At 51.3% G+C, this 15,117-nt stretch overlaps 1 protein-coding gene across 1 annotated transcript; it reads right to left on the reverse strand.

Moving 5' to 3' along the window:
- Nucleotides 1-5,177: 5,177 nt before the first annotated feature.
- On the reverse strand, nucleotides 5,178-15,117 carry LOC139311638 (H-2 class II histocompatibility antigen, E-S beta chain-like). The gene is made up of 6 exons (XM_070936122.1): nucleotides 14,868-15,117; nucleotides 13,522-13,812; nucleotides 6,845-7,126; nucleotides 6,575-6,688; nucleotides 6,314-6,337; nucleotides 5,178-5,558 (listed from the first exon to the last, which is right to left on the reverse strand). Exons 1-6 carry the CDS (start codon nucleotides 15,115-15,117, stop codon nucleotides 5,545-5,547), a joined length of 975 nt encoding a protein of 324 aa, XP_070792223.1. The 3' UTR covers nucleotides 5,178-5,544.

The raw sequence follows: 15,117 nt of genomic DNA on the forward strand, positions 1-15,117 counted from the left end.
ACCCTGTAACACAGGCATCGTGGGTGGCAGCACCCGATGTTCACGCTGCCCGATTGATACAACGGTTCCATCGGAAATACCCAGACAAACCTAATGCAGGATCGTAACAGTGACTAACATCTGTATGCTTTCTATTTATAGGTGAGCTCCTGGTAGGGGGGGGCCGCCTGTCGAGTCCTGCCGGAGCTCGCCATCGATGGGGGGTGTGGGAGACGAAGGAGTGGAGATAAGCAGCCGCAGCGAACACACAAACAGTTCCTGGATAGCAGCATTCAGGGCGATGATTGATGACGTTGCCGGGCCTCTCCGATTCTGCTGTCCTCGCTGCTCGCAGCTGTTACTGTTAAGGGAGTGGGGGGTGCTTGATTGATAATCACCGGATGTATGTTTAAGGGGCTGAGTTTTTGTTAAATAGCGCTGTGGTGTGATTACACCCAGCGCTGACTTTGAACCAAAACACCGACTTGTACTTTACTTTTGACTGCAAGCTTATCATTGCCAAAGTAAACCCTGATTCTCTGTGTGTTACTGGTGATTATTTCCTATCGCAGTTCTGAACGAACGACAAGCCGAGAGAGAGACTCTGGTGGGATCCCATCGCTCTCCTGATCAAAACAGAACTTCTAGGCTCTTTTCAGGTTTCCCCTCCCCCACAAAAGTTTGATTGAGTTCTTCCTGACATCACATAAACACACGGACACACAGAGTTTCTTCCTCCAGCCCCCAAGAGCTGCAGAGGCGCTTGGGCTTCGCTTCCCCAGCCTGAAGCTTTGGGCTCCTCCGAAGCGGAACTGAGGACCTGGCCAGGATCCAGCAGGCAACAAGCCTCCATTCTCCCTCAGGGCAGCTCAGGGACTCTCCTCCTCCGCCCCATGGCTGAGTCTGCAGGTGGGGCAGCCCCTTGGTCCTCTGCCCCATTGGAGGTGGCTGAAGGGGCCCTTCCCCCCACAACCTCATTATAGTTCTCTGGTCCTTTTCTCCCTCAGTTAAAGCCCATTGAAGAAAGGAGTCCCTGACTTATAATGGCTCATTTAGTGACTTTTCGAAGTTACAATGGCACTAAAAAAAGTGGGGGAGCTTCCTCCGGGCCTCAGCTAATTAACAGAAAGTTCATCCATTTCCTCTGGTTGGTTGGGAGGCTCAGAATATTCCCCCATCCCTCTTTTCTCCCACATTTATCTCAACCCAAATGCATTGAAGGAGGTTTTCGTCTTTCTTCTGTTGTGTTTCTAGATCAGTTTGTTTATTTTTTATATACATAGTGCAACTCCCTCTCTTCTTTTATTGGGTCTGTTTCTTTGGAGCACTTTAAATGTGAAGATATTAAATGGAATAGCTGGAAGAGGAAAATGCACAATGGTCCAGAACACCCCGTTGTGGCTGAGTGTGTGCAGGCGATCTGAGGTGATCTGCACTCTGATTGGTTGCTGCGGGTGGAAAGGGGGAGTTTCCCTTTTTCCCGCCTTTTTCTTCCATGTGCTCAGAATGCTGTTTGAGTTTTACCTCACAATCTCCCGGCATTCCCGACTATCTTGTCTGCTGTGAATGTAGATGTGAAATACATTTATTTACATAAAACTACAAGTTTGTGTCCGTGTCTCCCACTTCCTTTGGACAGCTGCTGCCTGATTCCTCCGCATTAAATCTCTTTAGTTGCACCTTCCAATTTTGGGTTTCATCCCATGAAGTTTTGGTGATTGCAACAATGTCACACCTGCCTTTGGGCTCCACCTTCACCCCGTTTATTCCTCGTACTATGAGCATCTGTGCAGAGGCATCTGAGTCCCTCTTTGACTGACCCCATATTTGCTTTCTACATCTCCTGCTCTGTCTCCGAGTTTCCCTTCTTTCTTTCCATTCGGTTGATTCCCCTGAGATTTGAGCTTGGAATTTGCTTCTAAAACTTTGTCTCCCTCTCACTTCGGTCTCACTTTCAAGCCCTTCGGATGAGGCGAGCCGGTTGATGTCCAAAGCTGACCTTCTGCGTTCTTGTGAGGGCAGCTCATCCCCTGCCAGAAGCCCCCCATGTGGGTGTTGTGGACCATGGTCCAAGAATCCCAATTTCCCTCGAGAGAACCATCCCCTAAGCCAGGCTTGACTTCCCTCCTTGGATGGTTCCCTTTATTGGGAGAGTGGAAGAGAAATCCCCCTGTGCCCCCAACTCTTTGGCTCCCTTGCCCACCTGCTCCGAGTCTCTTGGCATCGTTTCCAGGGACTTTTTCATTCCTCCCAGCATGAAAGAGGAAAAAGGGATAAGAATCTGTGGGCTTCATTATTTCTGTAAGCCCCTCAGTCACGTCTTTGAAAGCTGCTCCTGGGAAACAACCAACCCCCTTAGTTTGATTGTCCGTCTTAGAAACGGCTGTTTCAGTTCCCCTAAACAATGAATCAACACAAGACTTTCTTTCTTTCTTAAGGAGGTCCGGTCTAATTTTTTCCTCTCCTGCCATTGGTACATTTGGTGTGGTCCCTTCTCCAGGTTCTTGCACACTGTCTCGCAAGGGGAGGCATTGCTCAAAGGAGCCCAAATCTTCTCAGGTAATTTCAGACAATTCCTACAATCACACTCCGACCTATTTATCCTGTAGTAGCCCCAAGACCCCAGATGAGGAAGGGGAGGGGGAAATTCTGCCTCGGTGATGGAGGCCACTGGAGTCCTGCAGAGTCAGTCTGGATGACCTCTGGAGAGGGCGAGGCTCAGTTGGAGGGCTGTCTAGGGGCATCTAGAGGTGATGGGGAGAAGGGAAGGGTCTTCCACTTAGGGCTGCCCCATTGAATTCCCCCTTTTCCCAGAGAGCAGGTCTTCCCCTCCATGGCAATGTCACCAGGAACGGCTTCAGATTGATTCCTTGGAGGTCATCTAGTCCAACCTCCTGCTCAAGCAAGGACGTGCTGAGGATTTTGTGCATTATCTGCATGATAAAGTCGCTCAAATTCGGGAAGGCCTGGACTCTGACTGGGTGGATTCAGGCGGGTTGTCCGAGGTGTGTCTTGAGAATGTTACCTGGGATGAGTTTGACCCTGTGACCCCTGAGGACGTGGACAGGATGCTGGGGAGGTTGAACGCAACCACATGTTTATTGGACCCGTGTCCCTCCTGGTTGGTGCTGGCTAGCCGGGAGGTTACACAAGGCTGGCTCCAGAGGATTATAAACGCTTCCTTGAGAGAGGCGGTGGTGAGGCCCCTCCTCAAGAAGCCCTCTCTGGACCCAGCTGTTTCGGCAAACTACCGTCCAGTTTCCAACCTTCGCTTCTTGGCGAAGGTTGTTGAGAGTGTGGTAGCACGACAGCTCCCACAGTACCTGGATGAAACTGTCTATCTAGATTCGTTCCAGTCCGGCTTCAGGCCCGGGTATAGCACAGAAACGGCATTGGTCACGTTGGTTGATGATCTCTGGAGGGCTCGGGACAGGGGTTGTTCCTCTGTTCCGGTCCTATTAGATCTCTCAGCGGCTTTTGATACCATCGACCATGGTATCATGCTGCGCCGGTTGGGGGGGCTGGGAGTGGGAGGCACCGTTTTACGGTGGTTCTCCTCCTATCTCTCCGACCGGTCGCAGTCTGTGTTGGCTGGAGGGCAGAGGTCGACCTCAAGGCACTTGGTTTGTGGGGTGCCACAAGGGTCGGTCCTCTCGCCTCTCCTGTTCAACATTTATGTAAAGCCGCTGGGTGAGATCATCCGTGGTTTTGGGGTGCGGTGCCATCTGTATGCTGATGATACTCAGCTGTACATCTCCACCCCAGACCACCCCAACGATGTCCTTGAAGTGATGTCCCAGTGGCTGGAGGCCGTGAGGGTCTGGATGGGGAGGAACAGGCTCCGACTCAACCCCTCCAAGACTGAGTGGCTGTGGTTGCCGGCATCCCGATATAGCCAGCTGGCGCCATCGCTGGCTATTGGGGGTGACACATTGGCCCCCACGGAGACGGCGCGTAACTTGGGTGTCCTCCTGGATGCACGGCTGTCTTTAGAAGAGCATATGATGGCCGTGGCCAGGGGGGCTTTCTATCAGGTTCGCCTGATACGCCAGTTGCGCCCCTTTCTGGATCGGGACTCCTTAGCCACGGTCACTCATGCCCTCATTACTTCCCGCCTGGACTAATGCAATGCTCTCTACCTGGGGCTCCCCTTGAGGAGCACCCGGAGGCTCCAACTGGTGCAGAATGCGGCCGCGCGGGTACTTATGGGGCAATATGGCGCTCCCATGTAACACCTCTCCTGCGTGAGCTGCATTGGCTTCCAGTGGTCTTCCGGGTGCGCTTCAAGGTACTGGTTCTCATCTTCAAAGCGCTCCATGGCTTAGGGCCCAGTTATTTACGAGACCACCTTCTGCCACCGATAACCTCCCATCGGCCAGTACGCTCCCACAGAGAGGGTCTCCTCAGGGTGCCGTCGGTCAGGCAATGTCGACTGGTGGCCCCCCGGGGAAGAGCCTTCTCTGTGGGGGCACCCGCCCTCTGGAATGAGCTACCCCCAGGGATACGACTGATCCCGGACCTCCGAACCTTTCGTCGGGCCCTGAAGACGTTTCTATTTCGGCAAGCCGGGCTGGCTTAAAATTTTAATTGGTAGATTTTATGGGTAAAGGGTCTTAAATGGGGAAAAGCCATGGATTTAATTTTGTTTTAATGTATTTTAACATTTATATTATATGTTTTTTAATTTTGGCTGTTCACCGCCCTGAGTCCTTTGGGAGAGGGGGCGGTATAAAAATTTAATAAATAAATAAATAAATAAGCCTACACCATTTATACCATCGAGCAGGAGACTCTATATCATTTGAATCTGAGCCCCAAAGAGGGAGGGAGCCATTGGGTGCCAAAATGGGGCAGGACCCTCCAGTTGTGAAGGAGGGAAATGCCTGAAATGGCTGGGTGAATGTAGGGGAGTCTCAGGTGCCCCCCAATGGCTCCCCACAAATGCTCAGGGAGGTCCATGCCTGCTGCCCTTCTGCTCCTCCAAAGGGGGCTTGAGGGGAAGCAGAGCAAGGGGGCCTCTGAGCAGAAAGGGGGGTCCTGCCCCTTCGCCTCCCTGGATCTGCCCACCCTCCTCCTGAACCAGTTCTGGCTTTGGACCAAAAGTAGCCGGGATGGTGGATCCAGAGGCAGCGGAGGGAGGAGCCTCCTGCGGGGGCAGCAAAGAGGAAGAGGAGGAAGAGGAAGGGAGGATTCCAGGGTTTTCTTACATCTGAAGTTTATTCTTTTATAGCAAAGCGAAGGGAAGGGAAGTGAGTGGGAGGAAGAATAATGTAGATGAAGCTGCTGTGGGTTCAAAGCCAGGAGAGTTGAGGGGTCTGGAGTGATAGGTCCACCTAGCATCCCTGGGGACAGTCTAGATGGTCTCCACCCCTCCCTCACAAGGAAGAGCAGCCCTGAAAGGAAGCTGGGGTGTATATGTGTGTCTCAGCAGGAGAAGGTCCAGGCTGCCATTCTCCTCCTCCCCCCAAACTGCCACCTTCCGCCTCCATTTCTCACAGGTTGCAAACAGGACAAAGAGTCATCAGCTGTTAAATAAAAAATATGCTTTTGCATCGGAGAGCAGGATTAATTCATGAGTGCTGTAGAAAAAGAGATGGGGAAGAAAATCAGAATATAAAGAGACACTTTTCCTGTAAATAATATATTTTTCTTCCCTTTCATCCCAGCTGAGCCGCGCGATCATCAGAGGCTTTTTTTTTACTTTTAAAAGCATTTTTTTGGCGGAAGAAGTTGTAGAAAAAAATGCTTTTAAAAGTAAAAAAAAAGCCTCTGATGATCGTGCAGCTCAGCTGGGCATTGGGGGGAGGGCAGGGATTTTTGCTAGCGGTTCTCCGGACCACCTGCTCCCATCGCTACTGGATTGGACGATCTGGTCTGAACTGGGAGCATTTCACCCCTGGTGTCACCCCTTTCATAATAGCCACAGGGTGGAATTTTCCTCATGCCTGAATACCCCTCCACAGTGAGCCTAACAGAATGGGTGGGTTGCTTACAAAATGTGTGGGGGAATTTAAACATGGGGTGCTCCCTCCCCAAGGGAGGAATGGGAAGGAATGGCCCCCCCTTCCCTTCCCTTCCCTTTTGCAATTTCCCAAAATGTGGAAAAATTCTGGGCAAGATTTTAGCGTTTGTGTATGCTTTTGTTTTTGATTGCAATACTTTTTCAGGTCTCTGTAAAGAAACGTTGCCCAAAATCCAAAAAACTGCTCTATTCACAACAAGGAGATATTGTTCAGGCAAGTTTTTTTTTTAAAAGAGAAACAATTAAGGAATTTTAAAAGCCACCTAAAACTCTTAGGAGGGGTTGAGATGAAGGGGAAGAGGAGAAACTCACCTGCAGGAGGTTGGATGGGAGTTGCTAGAAGGAGAAAAAGACCCAATCAGGACCCTTAATGGGCTGGAGGACTCGGCACAACCCCCTCCCCATTGATAGCCCATAATAGGTTGCATTATCTTCACTTATAGCCCCTCAAATAAGTGAAGCTGCCAAAAATATTCCTCAAGGGGCCCCTCTTGGCCACCTGCTAAGCTTGATGAGAGGCCTCCCCTAGAGGGTCCCCTCCCCACCACCTCTCCTCCAGCCCCCCAGACTCACCTTTCTTGCTCTTCAGGTAGGAGAAGAGCCCCACAGCCAGGAAGGCCACTCCTATCACGGCCCCCATGATCCCCGTCCAGAGTTTGCTCCTGGCAGAGCTGGAGGAACGGGGCTCTGGGGAAGGAGAAGGAGCCTCACCTGAGCAGGAGGATCAGGCCCACCTTCCCCCAGGAGGGTCCATTATGGTTCCCCCCATGGAGAGGGTTTCTCTCCCTTCTCAGGGCAAGATGCGGTCCACAGACCGGGAGGGGAGCGATGGGAGGGGCTTACCCCACTGGACAGTGATGGGGGCCTCCAGGCTGGCATGCCCCACCTTGCAAGTATAGACATCCCCCCGTTGGGGCTGGGTCTCCAGCATCACCTGGAGCTGGTAGGTCCAGTCTCCGTTCTGGAGCTCCTCCCCAAAGGCCACGCCCTCCTCCTCCAGCCGCCCGTTCTTCAGCCACTGGACCTCGATCTCCACGGGGTAAAAGCCGGTCGCGGTGCAGAGGAGGATGGTGTTGGGGGAAGAGGGCTCCATCTTGGTGGGGGAGATGGAGACGGTGGGCTTGGCTGGAGGGAAGGAGGAGAAGGAGCCACATGAGAGACACGACAGGAAAGAAACGACGCAGAAGACGGGAAGGACAGACGCAGCACAAGTCGGATGATTCTTGGGATCTTGTTGAAAATGAAACCAGATTTTTAATTAGGTCTAATACCACAACATTTGTTTGTTTGTTTGTTTAGTAAACTTAGTTATTTATTAAATTTATTTGCCAAAGTGGCCACAACTAACCCAAAGTCTTACAGACACTCTCCTAGCCGTGACTGCCACCTGCTCTCCGGGAGTCCAGGAGAATCTCCAGAATTGCCAACTGGGTCTCTGGGACAATGCAGCTCCACCCAGAAGGAAGTTGGCTAAAGTCCCCCATCTTGGGGCTCCCAACACCCAAAGCCCTTTGGCCTTTCCAGGGTTCAGCCGAAGCCCCTAACCCCCCATTCAGCCCCTCCCCCCACAGCCTCCGGGACCCTCGAGGGGGCAGCCTCAGCATCTCCTGGGTCCCCAGAGGTGGAGATGAAACCTTATAACATCAGCAGACGGAGGAGACCTCCAGCCCTGGTGACGGATGGCCTTACCCAGCGGCTTCATGCGGAGGTTATAGAGGAGAGGAGAGAGGACGGAGCCAAACGCCTCTGGGCAGCCCTGAAGGTGATCAAGCAAGTTTGCCAAGAGAAAGAAAGAAAGAAAGAGAAAGAGAAAGAGAAAGAGAAAGAGAAAGAGAGAGAGAGAGAGAGAGAGAGAGGAGAAAAGAGAGGAGAGGAGTGGAGAGGAGAGGAGGGGAGAGGAGAGGAGAGGAGAAGAAAAGAGATGAGAGAAGAGAAGAGAAGAGAAGAGAAGAGAAGAGAAGAGAAGAGAAGAGAAGAGAAGAGAAGAGAAGAGAAGAGAAGAGAAGAGAAGATCTTTGTCCCAATTTTCTTCGGTGTTTCAATCACTTTTCAAAAAGTTTTATTTGGAGAGAGGAAATTTCTCCTTCCACTTTCCCTTTTCTCCCTTTGGGAGCCACAAAATGCAGAAATAAACAAAAAAATCAGCAGAAGATTTCAGGGGGAAAAAGTGCAAAATGTGATATGGCTGCAAAACCCCCCAATTTCAGGCAGCCTCAACAGAAAGAGGCATTTTGAAGGAAAGGGCAAAGGAGCCCAATGGGGGCAGCCCTTTGCTCCCCATAACTGCCAGAATCCCCTGAAGGAAAAGTTTCTCCTCCCATTGAAGATGAGAGACCCTGAATCCCCCCTTCAGAGCAGGAAGGGCAGAAGAGCTTTTGGGGGATCTCATGGTCTGTCTTGAGGATCCTTCCTGGGGGGGGGGGTTAGTCTGGATGAGCCCCCCAAGAGAGTGAACAATAGACCCATTCCAGCCCAGAGTCCTTTGCTAACCATTTTTTTTTTCTGTTGAACAGTATTATTAACAGTAAATTCTCTTATTAACAGTAAATTCTATAATGCTTAAGAAGAACCCATTTTTAAATGGTTCTTTGTAATTCCAACCTGGGATCTGGTCAGGTTTCCATGCAGACAAATAGCAGCATTTCAGGTGTGAGTTGTTTTTATTTTCTCAGGAAAATCCCATTTGCCTCTTGGGACATTAAAGGCCTTTGTGGAATTGCTAAAAGAAGGCAGAGGCTTTACAAACTGAGAATGGCTTTTTTTTAAAAAACAGGAAATGCAAATTTTGGATGAGAAAAAAAGTCTTTTAGCAAGAAAATGGAAGGATCAGATTCTAAAGCTGCAATTTGGTATTTTTCCATGTTTATTTTTATAGCCCATCCCAAACCTCCTTATTTACAAGACTGCCGTGTGAAGATTTTGGGGTTCCAATTTGGCCAGATAGGAGTCGCTGGAGATTTTAATTGGATCCGATTTTTTTTCCTTTTTAAATATCTACCGAGAGACACAACTTTCAGGTCTCCTAAACTGGAGCCGCACCAACAATTGGCTTTAAATATATGAGATTTAATAAATATTCCTCTTCCTTTAATAAAGAACAGGAACCCCTGGAGAATTATTGGCCTCTTGTCTGAAGTATTTTCATGGAAGTAAAAATAATACATTTGATGAAGAAGAAATTATATGAATCACAATGAAATTCAGGATCACCATTTTGGATTTATAATAAAAATTCATTCTATTTATGTGGATGAAGCTTGTGAGCAGCTAAAGGTTTTTCACAAACCATCCAGAGATTTTGGTCCTGTCCCTGAACCAGAGGAAGGAAGGAAGGAAGGAAGGAAGGAGGGGAGGGAGGAAAAGAGGAGGGGAGGATGGGCTTTGGGGTGTTTGGGCAGCTGATGAAGCTCCTTTCCCTGAAGGGAAAATCCCCCCAGAGACCCCCAAAAGGAGGGAGGAGGGAGGGAGGCCCTGAGAGGCCCACAAAAGAGACACACTCACAACACCAACACAATTGGCACTTGGGGCACTTTCGGAGGTTATGAAAAATCACTAGATAAATTAATAAAAGTGGTGAAATCTCTATTTATTTATTTATTTATTTATTTATTTATTTATTTATTTATTTATTTATTTATTAGATTTTTATACCGCCCCCTCTCCCGAAGGACTCGGGGCGGTGAACAGCCAAAATTAAAAAACATACAATATAAACATTAAAATATGTTTAAAACAGAATTAAATCCAAAATGGCTCCCCAATTTAAAACGCCTTACCCATGACCCTATAAATAAGATGAATTTAAAATTTAAAATTTCCACATTTAAAAAGGGGGAAGATTTAGGCCAGGCCAGCTTGATAAAATAGAAAAGTCTTAACCGCGCGGCGGAAGGTGCGCAGATCCGGGATCCTACGTATCTCCGGGGGGAGCTCGTTCCAAATCGTAGGTGCCCCCACAGAGAAGGCTCTCCCCCTAGGGGCCGACAGCCGACATTGTTTGGCCGATGGCACCCGGAGGAGCCCCTCTCTATGGGAGCGTACTGGCCGGTGGGAGGCTATTGGTGGTAGCAGGCGGTCCTGTAAATAACCAGGTCCTAAGCCATGGAGCGCTTTAAAGGTGATAACCAGAACCTTGAAGCGCACTCGGAAGACCACCGGGAGCCAGTGCAGCTCGCGCAGGAGAGGTGTTACATGGGAACTCCATGTCGCTCCCATCACCACCCGCGTGGCCGCACTCTGCGCCAGTTGGAGCCTCCGAGTGCACCTCAAGGGGAGCCCCATGTAGAGAGTGTTGCAGTAGTCCAGACGAGAGGTAACGAGGGCATGTGTAGGGAGTCCCGATCTAGATAGGGACGCAACTGGCGGATCAGGCGAACCTGATGAAAAATCCTCCCGGTCACGGCCGTCACATGCTCTTCTAAAGACAGCCATGAATCCAGGAGGACACCCAAGTTGCGAGCCCTATCCGTGGGGGCCAATGATTCGCCCCCAATAGTCAGCGATGGCACTAGCTGACTATATCGGGACGTCGGAAACCACAGCCACTTGGTCTTGGATGGGTTGAGCCTGAGCCTGTTCCTCCCCATCCAGATCCGTACAGCCTCCAGGCACTGGGACATCACTTCAAGGGCATCGTTGGGGTGGTCCGGGGTGGAGATGTACAGCTGGGTGTCATCCGCATACTGATGGTACTTCACCCCAAAACCACGGATGATCTCGCCCAGCGGCTTTACATAAATGTTGAACAAAAGGGGCGAGAGGACCGATCCCTGCGGCACCCCACATATGAGGGGCCTCGGGGTCAACCTCTGCCCCCCTGTCAACACAGACTGCGACCGGTCAGAGAGAAAGGAGGAGAACCACCTTAGTACGGTGCCCCCCACCTCCAACTCTTCCAACCGGTGCAGCATGATACCATGGTCGATGGTATCAAAAGCCGCTGAGAGATCTAACAGGACCAGGACAGAGGAGCAACCCCTGTCCCGAGCCCTCCAGAGATCATCAACCAACGCGACCAATGCCGTTTCCGTGCTGTACCCAGGCCTGAAACCCGACTGGAACGGATCCAGATACGACGCTTCATCCAGGTACTGGGGAAGCTGTCCCGCAACCACACTCTCAACAACCTTCGCCACAAAATGAAGGTTGGAGACTGGATGATAATTAGCCAATATTGCCGGGTCCAGGGAAGGCTTCTTGAGGAGGGGCCTCACCACCGCCTCCTTAAGGGCGGCGGGGAAGACACCCTCACCCAATGAAGCATTTATAATCCCCTGGAACCAGCCTCGCGTCACCTCCCGGGAAGCCAGCACTAACCAGGAGGGACACGGGTCCAACAAACATGTGGTCGCATTCAATCTACCCAGAATCCTGTCCACGTCATCTGGGGTCACAGGATCAAACTCATCCCAGATAACAATCTCAAGACCTGCCTCCGTCACTCTCGCTGGATCTACCCAGTCAGAGTCCAGACCTTCCCGAATCTGAGTGATTTTGTCATACAGATACTGAACAAAATCCTCGGCTCTTCCCTCCAAGGGGTCCTCCCGCGCTTCCTGGTGGAGCAGGGAGCGGGTCACCCTAAACAGGGCGGCCGGGCGATTATCTGATGACGCAATAAGAGCAGCAAAATGCGTACATTTTGCTGCTTTTATCGCCACTAGGTAAGTCCTAATATGGGATCTTACCAGTGTCCGGTCCGATTCAGAAAGACTAGCTCTCCAACTACTCTCTAGGCGTCTTTTCTGGCGCTTCATCTCCCTCAGCTCCTCGGTAAACCAAGGAGCCAGGCGAGATCTGCGCCGGGTCAGAGGCCGCAAAGGCACGACTTGATCCAGAGCCCCAGCGGCCGCCCTATCCCAGTGTGTTTCCCCCTATGTGCGTAGGGTCATGAATTAGCTGGGTCAGGTCCATGGCCGTCATGGAAGCCATGAACTCCCGAGCCACCTCAGACGTCTCACCCACGGACGGCAGGTTGAAATCCCCCATGACCATAAGTCTGGGGGTATCAACCGCCACCGCGGCGATAACGTTGAGTAGCTCAGGCAGGGTTGCTGCCACGTGGCAGGGAGCCAGGTACGTGATCAGCAAGCCCATCTGAACCCCATGGCCCCACTTCACAAGGAGGGACTCACAACCAGCTGTCTGAGGTACAGTGGTCTCCCTCGGCCTAAGGCCTTCTCTAATAATAACCGCTACTCGCCCGCCCCGCCTCTATGTTAAATATTATTGGAATGAGAATTAATACAAGTCCTGTGCCAGATGACAAGAATGTTGGGCTGTTTGTAGGGGGAAAATAAACCTTATATATCATCCAGAAACAAATTATATAGCTGGATATTATTATCTCCATGAAAATATCCTGTTTGGGTAGGAAAAACATTTCCAAATGCATCTTATGTGGCAGGTGAAAATCCTCCTAGATTTGCAGGGAAGAATTTAGGAGTGAAAATGAGTTTTGCCTCCAGACTGAATCTGTGGAGAGCAAAATCTCTGTGGGTTCCCCTAAAATATTCAATAATTTCCAGAAGAAGCAAATGCTCCAAGAGGCTTTTCTCTTTTAGGATCTGGAGGTTTTCCTCTTATGGAAGAAAGATCTTGTTGGATTCTATGGTGAGATGTTATTTTTGGAGAATCTCTGGAGTTAAACTTAACCAGTTCTTAAGTAATGATGCTTTCAAGACATCTAATAAAAGGAATATAATTTCCTTTTAGGCCGAATGGCAACAAGGGCAGCTAAAATCCTTGATTGGCCTCTGAAACCCCATCAGCCGATAGAAATAGAAATTTTTATTAGACAAAGAAATAAAAGGAGAAAAAGAAATGTAGGCAACATTGAAGGAATCTGGAAGAGAGAATGAAAGAATCTGAGGCTTCAGGGCTGAATGGAGGCCCAATTTCTTTCTTAGGACCCCAAATTCAGTTTTAAGGTCTGTGGGTGTTTTTGGATTCTCCCCCCAAATCAGGAGCCTCCCCAGGAAGGAAGAACGGAAGCGATCAGGGTTCCTATTATTGGGGTTTTTACATCTCGGTTTAAGCATTGAATCATGATTACAAATTCTAGGCTGCTTCCGTTACTCATCTGTTTCTTTATTGGATTGAAAAGCTGCTGGACTGGAAATGACTCTGAATGAATAAAGAGCAAAAAAGAAGGAAATGAAAAAGGAAGAAAAAGAAGGAGAAGATCCATATTAAGGGGACAAGCAGGATTGAGCAGGAGAAAGAGAGAGAGAGAGAGAGAGAGAGAGAGAGAGAGAGAGACCCCAAAAAAACATATTTGGATGGATTTTCTTGGGGGGGGGAAATGGATCGAAGGGATCCCAGATTCCAGACAGGAGGAGAGTTTGGAGCCTGGGAAGAAAAGGGAGATTTTGCACATCTGAGAGTGCAGAATAAATAAATCAATGAGGAGTAAAACCTCCATCCGGGAGGATTCCAAGGAATGAAATGAAAGGGGGGTCCCGGGATCCCCCTCCCAGGGAAGAGCCCCCCCTCCCTCCGTCCCTCCCCCCCAGACTCACCTCTCCGGCCAATCAGGCGCTTCTCCGCCTTGGGCGCCTGGTAGTTGTACACCCCGTAGTTGTACCGGCAGACGGAATCCACTTGGGCCTTCCTCATCTGCATGAACTGCTCATCCCTGTTCCACCTGTCCACATCGGGTTGCGCCAACGGAGTGACGGCCACGAACTTCCCGAGGTCGCTGTCGAAGCGGTCGGTCTCCTGCCGGTCGTAGAAGCTCCTGAACAGGAGCCTCACCCGCTGCGTCCCGTTGAGGAAGCGGCACTCGCCCTTCTCCTGGTACAGGAAATGGGCTGCGAGGGGGAGGAAGAGGAATAAAGCCGTCAGGAGGGACTCCAGGGCCCATCGCTCCCAGCCACTGGTAGAAGAGGAGGAGGGCGGGGCGGGGGACCCTCTGAGAGAGACTGGGGGAAGATGCCCCCTGAAGGAGGGAAAGGGAACTCTCTCAGTCCCAGAGAGGAAGGGAGGCTTCCTGGGGAGGGGTCTGGAGGGGGGGAAGAAAGGGGGGGGACCTCCTCCAGCCTCCCACGGAGGAAAAAGGCAGGCAGAAGCTCAACTGGTCGGGCAGATCTCCTCTCTGCAAGAAACGTTGGATCTCAAGGGAAAGGAATTGGGGAGGGGGGTGAGGGCTGGAGGGAAAGTAATGTCCATACCCCCCCACAATGAGGGCATCTAGACCGACTCTCCCGGGCTCTCCCAGCCATTCGAACCCCCACCTTCCCTGGGTCTCCCCAGCTTTTCTTCTTCCCCCGAATCTTCAGCCCAACTCCCTCCCTTTGGAGGATTCTCGGGGATCACCCCTGTTTCCTCTCCCCCTCCCCAAAAAGACCCCCTGCAGTCCCCAGGGTCACGTCAAAGGGAGGGTCTCCCGCCCCCTTCACAAAAGGGAGCCAGTCTCCCAGGAGCAACTCAGAACCCCAACATCCTCCTCCCTCCCTTCCCCCTCCCCCCCAGGGGGATTATGGGGCTGGGGGGGTTCTTGGTCTCCTAGCCCAATTCAGGGTCTCCCCCAGACCTTCAGAGCCTCCAATCTGAGATTGAGAAGAAAAAGTGAAGTTTCTGAAGAAGCCCAAAGACTTTTGCTCAAATGCCTCTTTTCCCTTCTGGGGATTCAGGGTTGAAAATGCCTCAGTTTCCCTCTTTCGCTTTTCCCCCCCTCCCTCTTTCCCTGCAGCCCCCTCCCACCCAGACCCTGGGGGAGGGGGCAGAGAGGCTACATGGGGGAAGGGTTAGGATTAGGGGGGGGCTGTGGGGAGGAAGGGGGAGGAGACCACGCAGAGATCGAGGCTGCTGGAGGCTTCCTTCCCCATTCCCAGCCCCCTCCTCCCCCGCCCAGCCCCCTCCTTACCGGGGGTCTCCTTCCCCCCTTCGCTCCCGGGGATCCGGGCCAGCGCCCCCAGCAGCAGCATCAGAGGGAGCCCAGCCAAAGCCATGGAGGCTCCCCACAAGCGCCCCAAAGGGGGGAGAAAGACGCTCCCAGCCCCAGAGGAGGAATCGGAGGGTCTGGAGGGGGGGAGGAGGTTTCCTCGGACTTCGGAAGAAGGAGAGTCCACAAAGAGCAGGAGGACCAATGGGAATCCTCCCTTCTGCAGCGTCAT

The sequence above is a fragment of the Pituophis catenifer genome, unplaced genomic scaffold (genome assembly GCF_029215685.1).
Source record: "Pituophis catenifer annectens isolate HBS135680 unplaced genomic scaffold, rPitCat1.0.hap2 SCAF_2, whole genome shotgun sequence".
Classification (NCBI taxonomy): domain Eukaryota; kingdom Metazoa; phylum Chordata; class Lepidosauria; order Squamata; family Colubridae; genus Pituophis; species Pituophis catenifer.